The 15,463-nt window shown below is 40.6% G+C and overlaps 1 protein-coding gene across 1 annotated transcript; it reads left to right on the forward strand.

The window, feature by feature from the left end:
• The first annotated feature begins 1,061 nt into the window (after nt 1–1,061).
• Spata4 (spermatogenesis associated 4) lies at nt 1,062–10,609 on the forward strand. The gene is made up of 6 exons (XM_031339827.1): nt 1,062–1,308; nt 2,078–2,207; nt 2,597–2,715; nt 2,825–3,045; nt 6,695–6,811; nt 10,381–10,609. The coding sequence occupies exons 1-6, from the start codon at nt 1,091–1,093 to the stop codon at nt 10,506–10,508; spliced, it is 933 nt and encodes a 310-aa protein (XP_031195687.1). The 5' UTR covers nt 1,062–1,090; the 3' UTR covers nt 10,509–10,609.
• Nucleotides 10,610–15,463: the final 4,854 nt, after the last annotated feature.

Raw genomic sequence — 15,463 nt, forward strand, 5'->3', positions numbered from 1 at the left:
TTCTTTCATTTTTACTCTTTACGAATTACATTTTCTAGTGTGTGTGTTTGTAAGGACATTTATGTGCCATGTGTTCATGCATTGTCAAAAGACAAATTGAGAGGTGGGTTTTTCCACTCTCCCATTGAACTGAAGAAATGAGGTTTAGCAGCAAGTGCCTTAAGCTGTCTGAACTGTCTCCCTAGCCCTCTTTTTAACCATATACAAAGTCACATTAGTCTACCTTATAAATGATCAAATATACAAATAAACATTCAATAAAATATTACATAGCACCACCAAGATCCAGCCCATGGTTTACATGTGGGATGTATATTCATATTCGATAGTAAATGTATCCTTGCTATAGAGATTTTAAGGAATCACTACGGTCTTCCTGCATAGCTATTTAAGTGATATTTAATTAATATTTAACCTATGACCACTTTGCAATGATTTTTCATTTTCTACATCACTTACTAATGAAATACAGATGTCTGCATCAGTTACTGGCACAGAAGAAAAACTCAGTAAATACTTGTTGGATGGAATTATACATCCCAGGATATCTTGAACTATACCAATGTAATCTATAGATTGTTTTAAAATATGTGACCTTAATGTACATTTTATATAATCATTAAGGAAATAGGTATGATAAAGTTTAAAATTTTGTTTTCTTCTTAAAATTTCCGTGGTTTCCAGTTCTATCTCCCATGCTCAACCCCCCTTCCCCCAGCCAAAACAACTTTCCCTGTCTTCTAGAGCTTTCTCACATTTCTCTTCAAAATATTTATTATGGCCTTTGGCTGGCAAACCATAATACATACAATATAAAATTTGTGAACTGGATATAAAAACATTTTTCAACATAGTGCAAGTGAAGCCAACAACTTACACTTGAAGCTCTATCTTCAGGTTAAGTTCCTCACACTCTTAAGGTTCAATGGATCCAGAGATTACGAACTCCAATACATTGAGTCACATCCTAAACTTCACTAACACACAGCCTTCTTGGAGACCCAAGCCTCGCTTCTCGACGCTAAAACCTCAAACCCCACCCCTATCAGCGCACAGCTGGCCTGTTGCCATAGAAACTCCACAAAGCACCATGGCTGCCGCCGGCCAGGCAGAGGAGTGTTTACCACTGCCGGCGGCAGAATCATCCAAGACAACCTTACCTACACCACCGGCAGTTCCCGCCACCGGAAAGAAGCAGAAGAAAGGTCTGGTGTATCCACATCCCCCGAGGAGCTCCCGCCTGAGTCGTTCTGTCATGCGCTGGCTCCAGGGCCTGGATCTCAGCTTCTTCCCTAGGAATGTCACCAGGTGCTGATGCCAGACAGGACCAAGTGATTCACCCTTTCCTCCCCAGGTGTCACTCTCCCTTAGGCCACCTGCAGCACTCAGTTCAGGCTCTCCCTAAGCCTTGCCCTGGCCTTGCTTTGTCTCCTCATAGAGAGCCCCACTCCATCCAACCCCCTGCTCACTGATGCCACTCAGCAAACTTATCAAGATAGGAAACTCCAGAAAAACATGCAACATTTTGTTCATTGATTTTATTCACCTGATCATTAAATTGTAGAGTTAAGCTAATCCGGAATGCTTTGATAATCACATAAGATGAGGTTTTTGTTTTGTTTGTATTACTCATAGTAAGGATCAGTTTACCTTTCTTTAGAAAAATGTATCTAGTTACCTGAAATTTCCAAAAGCTGCGGTTTAACGGAAACGACAGTGAATGTAGCCGGCTGTTACTATCGAATGTGAACAAAATTCCATAAGAATGAAAACCATAAATCTTTTGTGGGAAAACGAGTAATGCCAGTATTGGGTTTTTCAAAAATCTGTGAACCTTTCAATAAGCATTTTAATCACTTGGCAACATTGTTAAATGTAATTAGGAGGATTCATTAAAGGAACACCTAAGCTTTAGATTAATTGTAGCAAACTGCTTTCCCATTGAGAATCCTTCTCAGAGAAACGAACCAACACAAGTTTTCCAAGATATTTTGTCCATATAATGTTTTAACCATTAATTATATAATGATCTTAACTACACCTTCCCTCCCCCCATTTCCTTATTGTTATGTATCAGAGATTTTTCAAATGGCTACCTAGTTGCAGAGATATTCTGTATATATTACCCTTGGGACCTTCGATTATCATCCTTCGAAAATGGTACCTCCTTAAAAGTCAAGTTGGATAACTGGGCACAAATAGAAAAGGTAAGGCCCCAAATTGACAAGAGTTTACTGTGAAATTTGTTTTAGATAGTACACTATATCTCTGTGTGAGAGAGAAAAACAGAAAGACAGGAGAGAGAGAAAGAGAGGGAGGGAGGGAGAGAGAGAGAAGAGAGAGAGGCTATGTCAAGTCTAGGATATAATGATTAGTCAAATTCCAATTGTTTATATTACAAAACTATAAATTATGAAATCTTTAGTATATGACAATTAAGGTGATATATAATAGTAGCTTTCTTGAAGAAATAATAGTGAATGTTGATAATTAACATAAAAAATGAGTTCAAAAGAGAAAAGAGTTGGTTAAAGTAAATCCATAGCATTTGATTATTTTTCTAGAACTTCTGATGAAATATTTTCTATTATCAAAGTTTCTAGCGAAAAAGAAATTAAAGCTTCCTAAAGAACTAATCCATGGGACCATTCACTGCAAGGCCGGGGTTCCTGAGATACTGATCCAGGAGATTTACACTTTACTAACACATCAAGAGTAAGTAGTTTGAAATTTTCCAATGGCACAATTTAACGTAAACTTAGGATGCTAGAAGGCTCGCTCCTAAGGTATAGTTTGCCAACAATATTTTGTTTCTTCCTTCCAGAATTAGAAGTATCCAGGATGATCTCGCCAACTTCACAGACTACAGTTACCAAATGCGTTTGCCCCTGGTTCCCAGGAGTACAGTATCAAAGTCTATTAAGAATAACATTAGGTTATCAGAACTACTAAGCAACCCGAATACACTCAGCAATGAACTCAAGATCGAATTCCTCATCCTTTTGCAAATGCTGCAAAGAAAATTAAGCAGAAAATTGAACCCAGGTAAGCCTTCCCTGGAGGCAGGTGAGCGCTTTTGAAATCACCAAGGCAGTTCCTAAACTGAAATGAGAGCAAAATCATGCAGTAAAAGGATTTATTATCATTGGAGTGGATTGCTTTGCAGTCAATTCCTTTTTTTGTTGAAGTGTATGTTACACAGAGATACACACACATTTTTAGAAAAACAATTTGTCAGCCTATTAATTAAACTTTTGTGGAAAATGCATTTCAACTCTAACTCAAGGGAGCAGGAACGTTTGACCAAAGTGATTCTGAAGCTGTTGGGAAAAGCTTAGATTATCACAAGTCACTCTGGATGCTACTGGGAAGAAAATGGTCAGAGATCTTTTTATCTGTAGTATATCCGTTGGTATGTGGATGGAAGGGCAGGTTCCCCTAAGGTTCACCCAAATAATCGTTAACACTGGTAGGATTTGCTGAAGGAGACAGAGGCAGGAGGATCATGAGTTTGAGGCCAGCCTGGGCTACACATTTTTGCCGGTCATTGGTGGAGCACACCTTTAATCCCAGCACTTGGGAGGCAGAGGCAGGCGGATTTCTGAGTTTGAGGCCAGCCTGGTCTACAGAGTGAGTTCCAGGACAGCCAAGGTTACACAGAGAAACCCTGTTTTGAAAAACCAAAAAAAAAAAAAAAAAAAAAAAAAAAAAAAAGACATCTTAAACTCTTGCCATACTGCTCATTAATTGTCCCAGGCAGGTGTGAAAGTGGTTTTCTGATGTCTATCATATATCTTATCCACTACCCATATTTCACACCTAGAAAACTGAGCATTTCTGTAAGATACCAACTATCCAAGAAATATGCATGCCACTAGAATGTAAGAGCCTTTTTCTCTCTGGTATATGGAAAGTGGAACCATGGAAGTTGAATTATTCTCCAGGTTAGGGCTACTTGGATAGCCCGCAAGTGAGTGCAGTGCAGGGTTTTGTCTACCCTTACTAGGCTCATTTTCCAGACTCCTATATTATATTGTTTCTCTTCTTTGACTTGTTATGGTCTCTGGCCTTACTCATGAATGTGTGCACAAACAAAGAATACGAGGCATTAATTCTTTTGCAGAATTTTATATTCAAAATGTGAATATTTTAAACATGACAATTTTGCTGCAAAATGTGTCACATGTCCATTTTATATAATACATGAACAATTTTAAAAGCTGATGATGATGTTAGGCACTTGTGCATCTCTATAGAGTTTATGAAATGGAGTATCACCAATACCTTCCCCCTCTTTGACTGAGCTTACCACACCCTCCACCCACGGAAACCTATGCCTTCCTGCTTTTGTTGAAAGTTTCTTCGATTAAAATAAGAAATAACCAACAGGTACTATCATGTTATTCTGAATTTTAGCCACACATATACGCACTTGTGTTTGCATGTTGTGCGTGTGTTGTATGAGCGACTGAGTCTGGGGCCTTATTTGTTCTAAGCAAGTCCTTTACCATTTAGTTATTTCTCTATGCTTTATACAATCCTTTATCTCCCTTTGTGGGTTTCTTTAATTTTGTTGTTGTTTTTCAGAGAATGTCTTTGACTTTTTTTTTCTTTTTTTGAAAAATACTTTTTCTTACCCCATATCCTGATACAGTTCCCCTCTCTCAACGCCCCCTGGTTCCTTCTTGTCTTCTCTCTTTTTTTTTTTAATTATGTGCATACAATATATATCCTGATTGCAGTTTTTCCCCACCCTCTCCCAGGTCCTCCCGGCTCTTCTAACTCTCAGCTTCGTACCTTCCTACTCTCTCTCTCAAGAACAGGCAAATTCAAAATACAAACAAAACAACCAAATAAAAACAAAAGCTAGGAGCACAAGACATGAGTCTCCACATCCTGGCTAGGTTTCTTCTAAACCAAGCCACCAGACCCGACTGAATGTTTTATTTCATTTAAAAGTCCATCTTTATTCCTGTATATGGTTTTCTTTTGAATATACCTTCATATAGCCATTATCACTTCTCTCCCTCTTTAAATAATTAATACTCAAGTCTCCTATGGTGTTTTGTATTTTTCATTTTGTGAGTGTAAGTGAATATGTTGTATGTGTGTGAATGTGAGTGTGAGTGTGTATGTGTGTGTGTGACTCTGTGTGTGTGTGTGTGTGTGTATGTGTATTGTACCGATCAGCTGGTACAAAGTCTGACAGTCCTCTGAGGGGGGAGTGAGGATTATAGGAAATACAGAAGACTCAGAGACATAGGTTAGAAACTGGGAAGGCTGTCCAGTGCTGTGGCACCCCCCAGTTTAATTCTCTTAGGCTTTATATACTTTACAGTATTGTGAGAAACAAAGTCACAAGCCAGCAGAGACAATGGCTGACATACATTTGATATCTGTATCCATCCAGAGGCCTCCCTATTCCTACTTACTCCTTCCTCCAGGATTAACAGAACATTTAACCCCTCACCTGAGCTTCAAGTACATCCCCTCTTATAGTTCCATGCGTCAGCAGGCCAGGAAATCTGCCAGTAGACCCTGGCCTGAACTGACTCTGCCTGACAGGCAGGCTTTCACAGAATCAGGCAAAATGGTTCCCAACTGTGTATGTGTGTGTGTGTGTGTGTGTGTGTGTGTGTGTGTGTAGACCACACCATACATGGTCAGAGGAAAACTCTGTGAAATCAGTTCTCTCCTTCTGCCTGAACTTTTTAACCTGCTGAGCCATGTCACTGGGCTCATCTTGATTTTTTGGCACTTTTGATTATAAAAGTTGTTTTTAAAAATCTATCCCCAAAGCAGTTGATAGCAATTGTTATTGTTCTAGGAATGCTCCCACGGGGGGGGGGTGGTGGATTTGTTTGTTTGTTTTTCCCTCCAAAAGCATGAGTCCTGAGTGGGAACACTTCCTGTAAGATAAGCTACAAGGATGGAAAGGGCCTTTAGGGGTTAAGAGAAAATGTTCGTGTACAACTTAGTTTAAAATAAATCTGAAAAAAATGTGAAAATAATTTTATCACAAAAGCAGATACAGGTCTGCAAAACAAAATAGATGCTGTATGACTTATTTACACAAACGACAGAAATGGGTAGAAGAACCTTCCTGCCGTCCATGTCCTCATGGGAAGTCCGGGCAGCAGTGGAGGGCTTGGAGTACTGGCACTCTGCGACTTATTTCGCGCTGTGTAGTATGTGGACTCATTCTCCCGAAAGATTGTTGGACTGAATTATACTTATGGCTTATCTTTTTACGTAAGATCTCAAATAAAACCGTATTAAAACAGAAGGGGCCACCTAGAAGTCGCAGTGGGAAAGGAAGTGCATCACAAAGCACGGTGACCTGGGCTTGATCCACAAGGAGAAAGTGGACTCCCGTAGGCCTTTGTCTCATTTCTATGATACGCATGACCACCCTCCCCCCACCCCCCACATACATTCAAATAAACAAATACAAGCAACAAAATAGTTAAAAAATTACAGAAACATAAAGATACTACCTTTAAAGTAATATTTTAAAATACTGTGATTCCTTTGCTCAGCAATAATTACCAGGAGGTCAGGAATAGAGAGATGTGGTTCAGCTGTTAAAGGCACTGGCAGATCTATCTTCCAGAGGATCTGAGTTAAACTCCCAGCATGGACCCATTGATTGTTAGGAATTTTTTTAAATGCCTTTGGTGTTTGTATTTTATAGGGTGGTTTGATGTCAAACCAACAGTGGGAGAAATCACAATCGACCGTCTTCCTGCCCATAGCTATAAGCGCAGATACAAGTCAAAAGGTTTAAAGGAAAAAGCTGCGGCCTCTTTACGTAAGTTTTGGGTGTAAGTCTTTTTTGTCAGCTGAGCTTATAAGACTGTTCCTTTACTGTTTTAGAATCAGTTCAACTGTTGGTTTGAACTTCACAATACAACCAGGTATTAACTTAGTGCTCCTCGACAAGGAGAACGACATAGTCAAAGGTTTTCTTCTCAACGCACATTAACATAAACCACCGGAGTTCTCATATATCCTCAAGTGCTTCTGACTGAAATAAGGGAAGCTCCACCAAGCTCAAAACTCATTCCCTGGGGAATGAGCCAGTCCAGGGGTGACTGGAAGACACTGGGAGATCTGGACTTCCCAGAGTGGGATGACAAGGGGACACTTATTTAAACCTTGTCAACACAGAAACCTCTGAATTACAACAAACCACAGTTCATGAGAACAAAGTCAGCCGTTCCCAGCTATTGTGTAGCTAATCAGTTAAGAAGAGCTTTATTTTTTACCTTTTATTTTCTATGGCTGGAAAAATTGAAACAGTTTTTCTAGACTCAACAACATGTAATAGAATTCAAGTTTTTTTTAAAAAGATATATATTTTTTATGTGTATGAGTACCCTGTACAGATGACCATGAGCCATCATGTGGTTGCTGGGAATTGAGCTCAGGACGGCCCCGCACACTCCGCTGGCATAATTCACTGTAGTTGTCTTCAGACACACCAGAAGAGGAAGTTAGATTTCATTATAGGTGGTTGTGAGCCACCATGTGGTTGCTGGGATCTGAACCCAGGACCTTCAGAAGAGCAGTCAGTGCTCTTACCCACTGAGCCATCTCTCCAGCCCCCGGAATTCAAGTTTTGCTTTTAATAAACTACACAGGACAGACATACCTGCCCACCTTGCTTGCTGCCTGGTGGTGACTTCTTTCGCTTTGCAGGAGAGGGTAATTGCCCCCAAAGCAAGGTTCTTATTTTTTTTTTAATTTAATTTTTGTTTTGTTTTTGTTTTGACACACCATCTCATTTTAGAGCCCAGGCTATAATTTATAGCAGTCTTCCTGCCCCAGCCTTCTGAATGTCTGGTTATAGGCATTTAGCTCCATACCTGGCTACAATGAATAGTATATTTGCTTATTATACATTTTCACTTAAAAGTTAGGGCTTCTCTTGAATATGCATTTACTGAATACTCTATATTTTATCTGACAGTTCTAAAATATTAGCAAGTTCATTATAGAACATATTCATGTTGGAGCAAGTTCCTTTAAGTGCTAAATTTTAATGAGCTCAAGGGGTTACTCCTTGTTCCCATCAGATACGATAGAGCAATCTCAATAGGTCTATTAGAAAGGAATTATGACCTCTGGTAGCCTTTAATATATATACAATATATAATGCATCATAATTATTTTTAAAAATATTTCAATCCTTTTAAAAACTCATAAATTATTATTATTATTTAGTTTTGGTTTGTTTAATGGCCTTGTAGAACAAGTGTTCTTCAGAGCCCAGATTGAATACCCACACATGAGGCTGCCCATCAATCCCCCTAATGTATTCATCTACCTCAAACATACAACACTTAGTATGTTAGAATCCAACAGACATGACTCATGATGCTTCTTTGAAAAATCATCCAGAGTTGCTCTTTAAATTCCAGAAATGTGTCTGTCTTTCAGCTTTCATAAGCCTTCCGCATGTGATTGAGAATTGGCTCCAGCTTGGTAGGGCTGTCAGTAGGAACAGTATAGAATGGGAAGAAGAACTGGAAGGAATTATAGAATGGGATGAAGACTATGAGGGGAATTTGGCTCCCTCCTCATCTCTTTGCTTCTTTTTTCTTATGGATGTTCGATCTGACTCGGGATGGGAAACGGTGGGAAGGAGCACTGGGTTCTCACCATGGTTTCCTTCCTTTGTAAGAAAGAGAGGCAGCATACAAACTCCTGGATTTTACTCCATTCCCACAGTGGTACACATGAGTTAATTAACTAACTAATTAAAAAATTTACAACAGGGCCGGCCTGTGTTGTGCTAGCTAGCTTTATGTCACCTGGTTAAAGGCTAGAGTCATCAGAGAGGAGGGATCCTCCATTTGAGAAAATACCTCTATAAGATTGGCCTGGAGACAAGCCTGAAAGACTTAATGATTGATGTGAGGGAGGGCCCAATCCATGGTGGGTGGTGCCATCCCTGGGCTGGTGATTCTGGATTCTATGAGAACGCAGGCTGAGCAAGCCATGGGAAGCAAGCCTGTAAGCAATACCCTTCCATGGCCCCTGTAGCAGCTTCTGCCTCGAGGTTCCTGCCCTCCTTGAGTTCCTGCTCTTACTGTTAATGAGGTGATATATGGAACTGTTAACAAACTTAGCTCTTAGCTTCTGCCTCGAGGTTCCGCCCCAAGTTGCTCTACTCATGTCTGAATGCCAAACTAGGTAAAATGGTTTCTGTCTGTGTTTAAATCCATCACTTGTCAGGTTGAGGCAGGAGGAGTCAGAGTTTTAGAGCAGCTTGAACTACACAGTGAGAAGCTGTGTCTAAACAAATTAATCAGAAAGTAAAACATAAAAGAAATAAGGGAATGCAAACGGCCTGTTCTTTTTCCTGCAGAAAGCACTTCATGGAGAATGAGTGTTTGCTTTTCCCATTTGAAAAATGAACTACTGCATATCTATCCTCCTCCAGTCTTCCCATTAGTGACTCTCTGGATGGCCTTTTCAAAATGGCTTATGGGTATGAGGAAGGATACCCTCACTCTACAAGGCCAACTTGAATGGGATGTTGAACACACACTGTCACACTTTACATTTCTCAATCCTGTTCTAGCTGCTTAGATTCTTACTCTAGCCACACAAGGAATGCTGTGAATTTGATTTGGGTCATTTAACATAGGTGCACTATTTTAAACATTAGGTGATTTTATTCACCTAATTCCAGTTCAGTTGTTTTTGACAAAAAGGATGCAGACTATCTCTTCAAGTCAGAATTCATACACTCTTTGTAGAAGGAGGAGAAACAAGTACTGCAGTCCAGGAACTTGGCTGTTTAGGTTTGGTTAGAATCTCAGTGAAGTTAGATTCTTCTGAATCTAAAATACAAAATCCCAAGTAACACTAAAACTAAGTTATGCTCTTGATTTCCTGTATTTATTTGCCTAAATCTTGTCTGAAGGGATAACTCATGCACATTTCTTAGTTGCCACTGGCTCATCATATTAGAACGGAGTGACCTGGAGTCTGGGTGCCCAGAATGGATGACAGAGTAATCAGAGCTCTATAAACTGTGTTATGAGCTACACATATTTGCCAAAGCTAAGTACAAAATCATGTCTCTGTTTGCTCAGCTGCCTTCTGAAGCAATATCTAAAAATATATGAGTCATATCAAATGCACCAAAATAAACCCTGGATATTTTTAGGCATTGCTTTTAAATTTACACACACACACACACACACACACACACATACACACACACACACGATGTACTATTTAATCATTCTGTTTATTAATTATAAACAATGCACAGACTATTGTCATAATGAATATTGGAGAGATAGTGATAGTGGCATAGATATCTCATAACCATGAATTAATTCTTTGTCACTTTAAATATCCCAGCAAAATCAGGCAATGATGGCAATCCACATAAAGAAATCCATGTGAAGCAAAGTGGAAGACCTTGTGAGATGACTGCAGCTGTGGAAGAAACAATGAAGGACACGGAGGAAGTAGCTATGAAGAAGTGATATCACTAATGTCTACCAAAATATGGGTATATAATGACCTCCAAGTCTTGGATGTATTTAAATAATAAATAACTTAAATTGGTGTCTTAATCATAATTCATCTAGAAAACATTGTCTTTTTCTGTGTATGTGACTCAACAAATAGTTAGCTTGTAAGTAGGTGCATCAGGAAACCACTGAATACAGCCAAACTCTATGGATAAGAAAGCAGCAAGCTGGCACAGGTTGTTAGATTCCATAGGGGCAAATTCGATGGAGGACTCAAACACTGGACTAGCCAGGTGTGTAACCATGGAAACTCTGGAGACTGATCAGAAGCATTCAGGTGCCAACTGCTGCTAGGGTCAGGAGTGTTCAAGTGTGACTGCTCTGGTCAAGAATGTTCAGGCAGGGCTGGAGAGATGGCTCAGCCACTAGAGGCTAGGCTCACAACCAAAAATATAAGAATGTTCAGGCAGCTGTTAGGGATTTTCTGAGAATGCTTCAGATTGTTGTTTCTCAGCAAAACCAAGGCTCCTGGTAAAGCCAGGCCCTGGTGGGTCCTGGCTGACCTTCAGTATGTGCCAGAAACATTAGTAAGTAAAAGTAAGTTTTAATGCCAATATGGAAGGATTTGCCACTGAGAGCAACAGCAAGCAGGCAGAGAGAAAGCGTCCTTTCCCCGTGTTCTTTATTTAGGCTGCCTGCAGAAAATGTAGCCCAGATTGAAGAGATTGGAAGCCAATCTCAAAAAGATCTGCAATAGAGGTATATCTTATCATCTTAAACTTTGAAGATTACAAATGGGTTTACCCATTTCAAGTGATTTAATTTCTTGATTAAGTCTCTCATAAGTATACCCAGCCACTGGTGTTTTAGCTAGTTCTGGATATAGTCCAAGTGGCCAACCAAGAATAGCCATTCCAAGAGGCAAGCAATTCTTAGCTTTAGCAATCCCATCAACTGACAGGAGTACTTAGTTGGAGAAGGGATCCAGGGTCTGTTTGAGCTGTAACAGATAGATACATGTCTTTGATTCCATGAAGCTTAGAACTGTTGGTGTAGTGAGGGTAATGAGATATAGAGCCATCCATCTGGGTAAACAGCATGTGAGTGAGAGACTTTCAAATCAACTCAGTTCCTGGGTAGGGTGTTCTTGGTGATAGGGTCAGCTGAGTTGAAGACACAATTAGTGTGTTCACTGAGAAAGTATCTTAAGAGAGTAAGAGAACGTAAATATCAGAGACTTTTGTGGCTTGGGTCGAGAGGAGGTAAATTTCCTAGGATAGAACAGCAGTACATTAACTCAAGGGAGCTGAGGGACGAGGGAGGGTGCGGCCTTCCATGTGTTCGAGGTAATAGGGTAAGAGGTAAGAGTTGACTCCACCTTCTCTACCCTTCTGAGGACTGAGGGCAGTAGGGAACAGGAAGATGCCAGAGCTCTTGACGGTAGCTGAGTGACTTGAGGGATGAATGCCAGGCCATTATCTGACTCTCTGCACCTAGGAGATTCAAATATGATCGGAATATTTATGAGGTGGAGATATACCACTTCTGCAGCCTTAGCCACAGTAGGGCAAGCTTCCACCCATCCTGAGAAGTAAGAAGATCAATGATTTTTCTTTTTATTTAGGAAACAATTTGTGTGAAATCTGCCAGTGTTCCCTAGAAAGACTACCCCCAAACTGACTTGGGTTAAAAGGAGAAGGAGGGGTCGCAAAGCTTCCTATGGAAAGTTTGTGTGCAAGGGGTGGGCTTTCCTGAGTGATGGCCTTAAGAAAACCAGAAAGGCTAGGGTGGAAGAGGAGAGGTAGGAGGGAGCAGTGAAGGTCAAGGCCCACTATGAAAGGGCATGTGCATATCTGTCGGGAAGGGCTATTCCTGAACATCAGGGGGAAGTATCTGTTTTGTAAAGGAAGCCTGCCCCAGGGGCCTGTAATGGCTCCCATGGGCTGGAGAGCTTTTTGTTGGATACAATATCTAAATTCTTTAATGAATTAATGGGGTCATTTGAGAAATATCTTAGATATTTCTCTACTTGGGAACAATCAGACAAAGAAAAAGGAACATGGACATAGGAAGTCCCTTGAGTACCTGCCATCTCCCTGTGAGGGAACATTCCACCAGTGCCAGACCAGGGGGAGTCACTGGTGGGTACCAGGGAGGTGATGACACCTGGGGAGATGGAAGAGGTTAGGTGGCAGTAGGTGAGGGAGAACACAATGTGAAGAGCATAGAAAGTTTGAATGTAAGGGACTTCAGACCATCTGCCAGTGTGTAAGTTGACCGAAATAGTTAAGATCTGTGAGAACTTAAATGTAAAATGTGCCATGTTCTGGCTACTGAGACTGATTATAAAGATATTAAGTATAGATACGTGCATCAAGAAACCGCTGAGCAAAGCCAGACTCTGGAAAAGAAATGGCAGCTTGAGTGAGAACCTGCCAGAATGCCTTGACCTTTCAAATAGAAGGCAGAATCCAGGTGGGAAAGTTTGTTGGTTTATGCAAGGGCAAATCTCTCTCTCTCTCTCTCTCTCTCTCTCTCTCTCTCTCTCTCTCTCTCTCTCTCTCTCTCTCTCTCTCTCTCTCTCTCTCTCTCTGTGTGTGTGTGTGTGTGTGTGTCTGAATTTCAGACACTGGAATAGCCAGATAGGTAACCACGGGGAGTCTGGAGACCACAAGTGATGGTCATGGGTGAATGCTCTGGTCAACAGTTGTGGAGAGCCTTTTGGGGTGCTGACATTGGACTAGGACAAGAAAATGGTCTTCTGGCAGGAATCTGACATTGGCCATGACAAGGAAGTAAGCTCAGGCAGAAATCTGACATTAGGGCATGATAAGGAAGTAAGTTTTGGCAAGAATCTAAACTTAGGCTATGATAGGGAAGTAGGTTAAGGCAGTAATTTTAATCTTAGGGTGGCACAAAAGAAGTAGACTTCAGGCAAGATTTTTGGGCTAGGACAAGGAAGTGGGCTCAAGTATTTTGGTCATTATGACAAGACCTTTTAAACACTGTCACTGTGGGGACAGTATTCACAGGACTCTGCTTACTGCCTTGCCAGTTCCTTATTGTACTGCTCGCCCTTAATACCTGCATGTAATTAAAATGGTATAAAAAGTGGATTGGAAAAATTAAATTTGCCTTCAGTCTCAGAATTGATTGGGGTCATGCTACAATGTTGTCTAATTGTCTTTTTTCTTTTTAATCCTCATACCTACACTGCAGAACCTGTTGACTGACTGAGCAGGCTTAGTCAAACAGTACTTTTGTACAAAGTCTCAGCCAGGACTTTCTGAGAAATATTTCAGGTTTACTTTCGTAGAATAACTAAGTCTCTGAGCAAAGGCATGGTCTGGTGGTATTAAGACCATCTCCCTAAAATACCATTATCAGCTCTATCATTTTGAAAACCCTGTCTTGAAGAACTAACATAGTTACTAATAACTATGTCAGATACTGTTGAAAATACAAAAGCAGAATGTCACGGGCCAGCCAGCCTTGGCCCTTCAACCTGCGGGAGAAACAGGGTTCCGGTACAGGTCAGCAAGACATCGGTGGAGAAAAAAATTGGCACACACAGACAGGGACAAAAGAGAGTGTTGTATCTGAGTGTGTATTCTTAAAAATTAAACATCAGGCCTTTATGGTCATTACAAATGAAAAAGAAAAATCTGGCAGCTCAGCAGTCAAGGTACATCTGAGGCCATCTGAAACACACCGGGCCTAAAGCAGTAGCCACCTCTTCTGGACCAGCATGGCACCCCGGAGATCAGAGCGCTCAGGACCGACGGGACCCTGGCTGGAGTCCCGGGGGTGGGGTGGGGGGGTGGGGAGGGGGGGTGGCTGCTGACCACAGGAGGGTAGAGGGTCAAATGCTTGCTACAGCATTCACTCACTCACACATACACTAGGCTCAAGGTCCAGCCCATCCTTAGTAAATGCCTACTATGCTAATCTTCTTGGCTAGCAGAGATATGCCCCAGGAGTCCCATTCTTCTAATCCCTGGGAGTGGCTTAGCTGCAATTTTAATGTGGTTTGTCCTACAGACTGAAATGAGGATTTTTAGTTGACCTTGCCCTGGGATTATCAACTTCTATATAGTAAACTTCAACGCCCTACCTCCATCACTATCTCCCTAACAATGTCGGAGGCAATTAGTCTGAATGTGTAAGATTCCCTACAAAATTCCAAGCCAGGGTTTGGCTAAGATGTTGGAACATTGATGGTCAGAAAGCAACGTCCAATTTTTGTTTAGCTATTAGTAAATCATATCTTGGGGGGCAAGGACAAATCTGGGCCACCTCTGAGTTAGAAACGCCAAAAGGTCCCCAAGAGGCTGGCTACTTTCGAAGCTTTTCGCCTCAGGTCCGCGGTCAATTGGGCTTGGCTGTAGAAAAATTACAGAATGTTCACAGTTTTAAAAGCATGATGAAGCATAGTTCACTGTGATAGGAGTTCTTTTGCAAAACTTTATGAGTGGTGAGTCTGTATATTCTTCATTAGAAGCTAAGCTTCTATTTGTTCTAAGTTCACACATTCACACATCACATTCATTAATAAAATTTCATTGTGGGTGATTTTTATTATATATTGGATTATAAAAGTATTGTTCATCTTCAAGAATACCCTCAATTTTGAATCTGTTAAGCAACGTGACCCTCTTTTTGGCAATGAGTTGAGGGTAAGGAAAATCATGCTTTTCTTTTAATTTGGATCTGGTATTAAGGTTTCTACATAGTGCAACAGAAAATTCATAAGGTTAGCTTCCTGTGTCTGTGTGTACAGATGGCACACACTGTGTGTGTGTGGAATTCCACACATGTATGTGGAAGTTGAAAGGTCAACCTTACATGATGTTTCTAAGATGATGTCCACCTTGTTGGTTTTTCTTTCTTTTTTTTTATTATTAGATATTTTCTTTATTTACATTTCAAATGATATCTCCTTTTCAGGTTTCCCCTCAAAAAAAAAA

This window comes from Mastomys coucha, unplaced genomic scaffold (genome assembly GCF_008632895.1).
Source record: "Mastomys coucha isolate ucsf_1 unplaced genomic scaffold, UCSF_Mcou_1 pScaffold22, whole genome shotgun sequence".
Taxonomy (NCBI): Eukaryota; Metazoa; Chordata; class Mammalia; order Rodentia; family Muridae; genus Mastomys; species Mastomys coucha.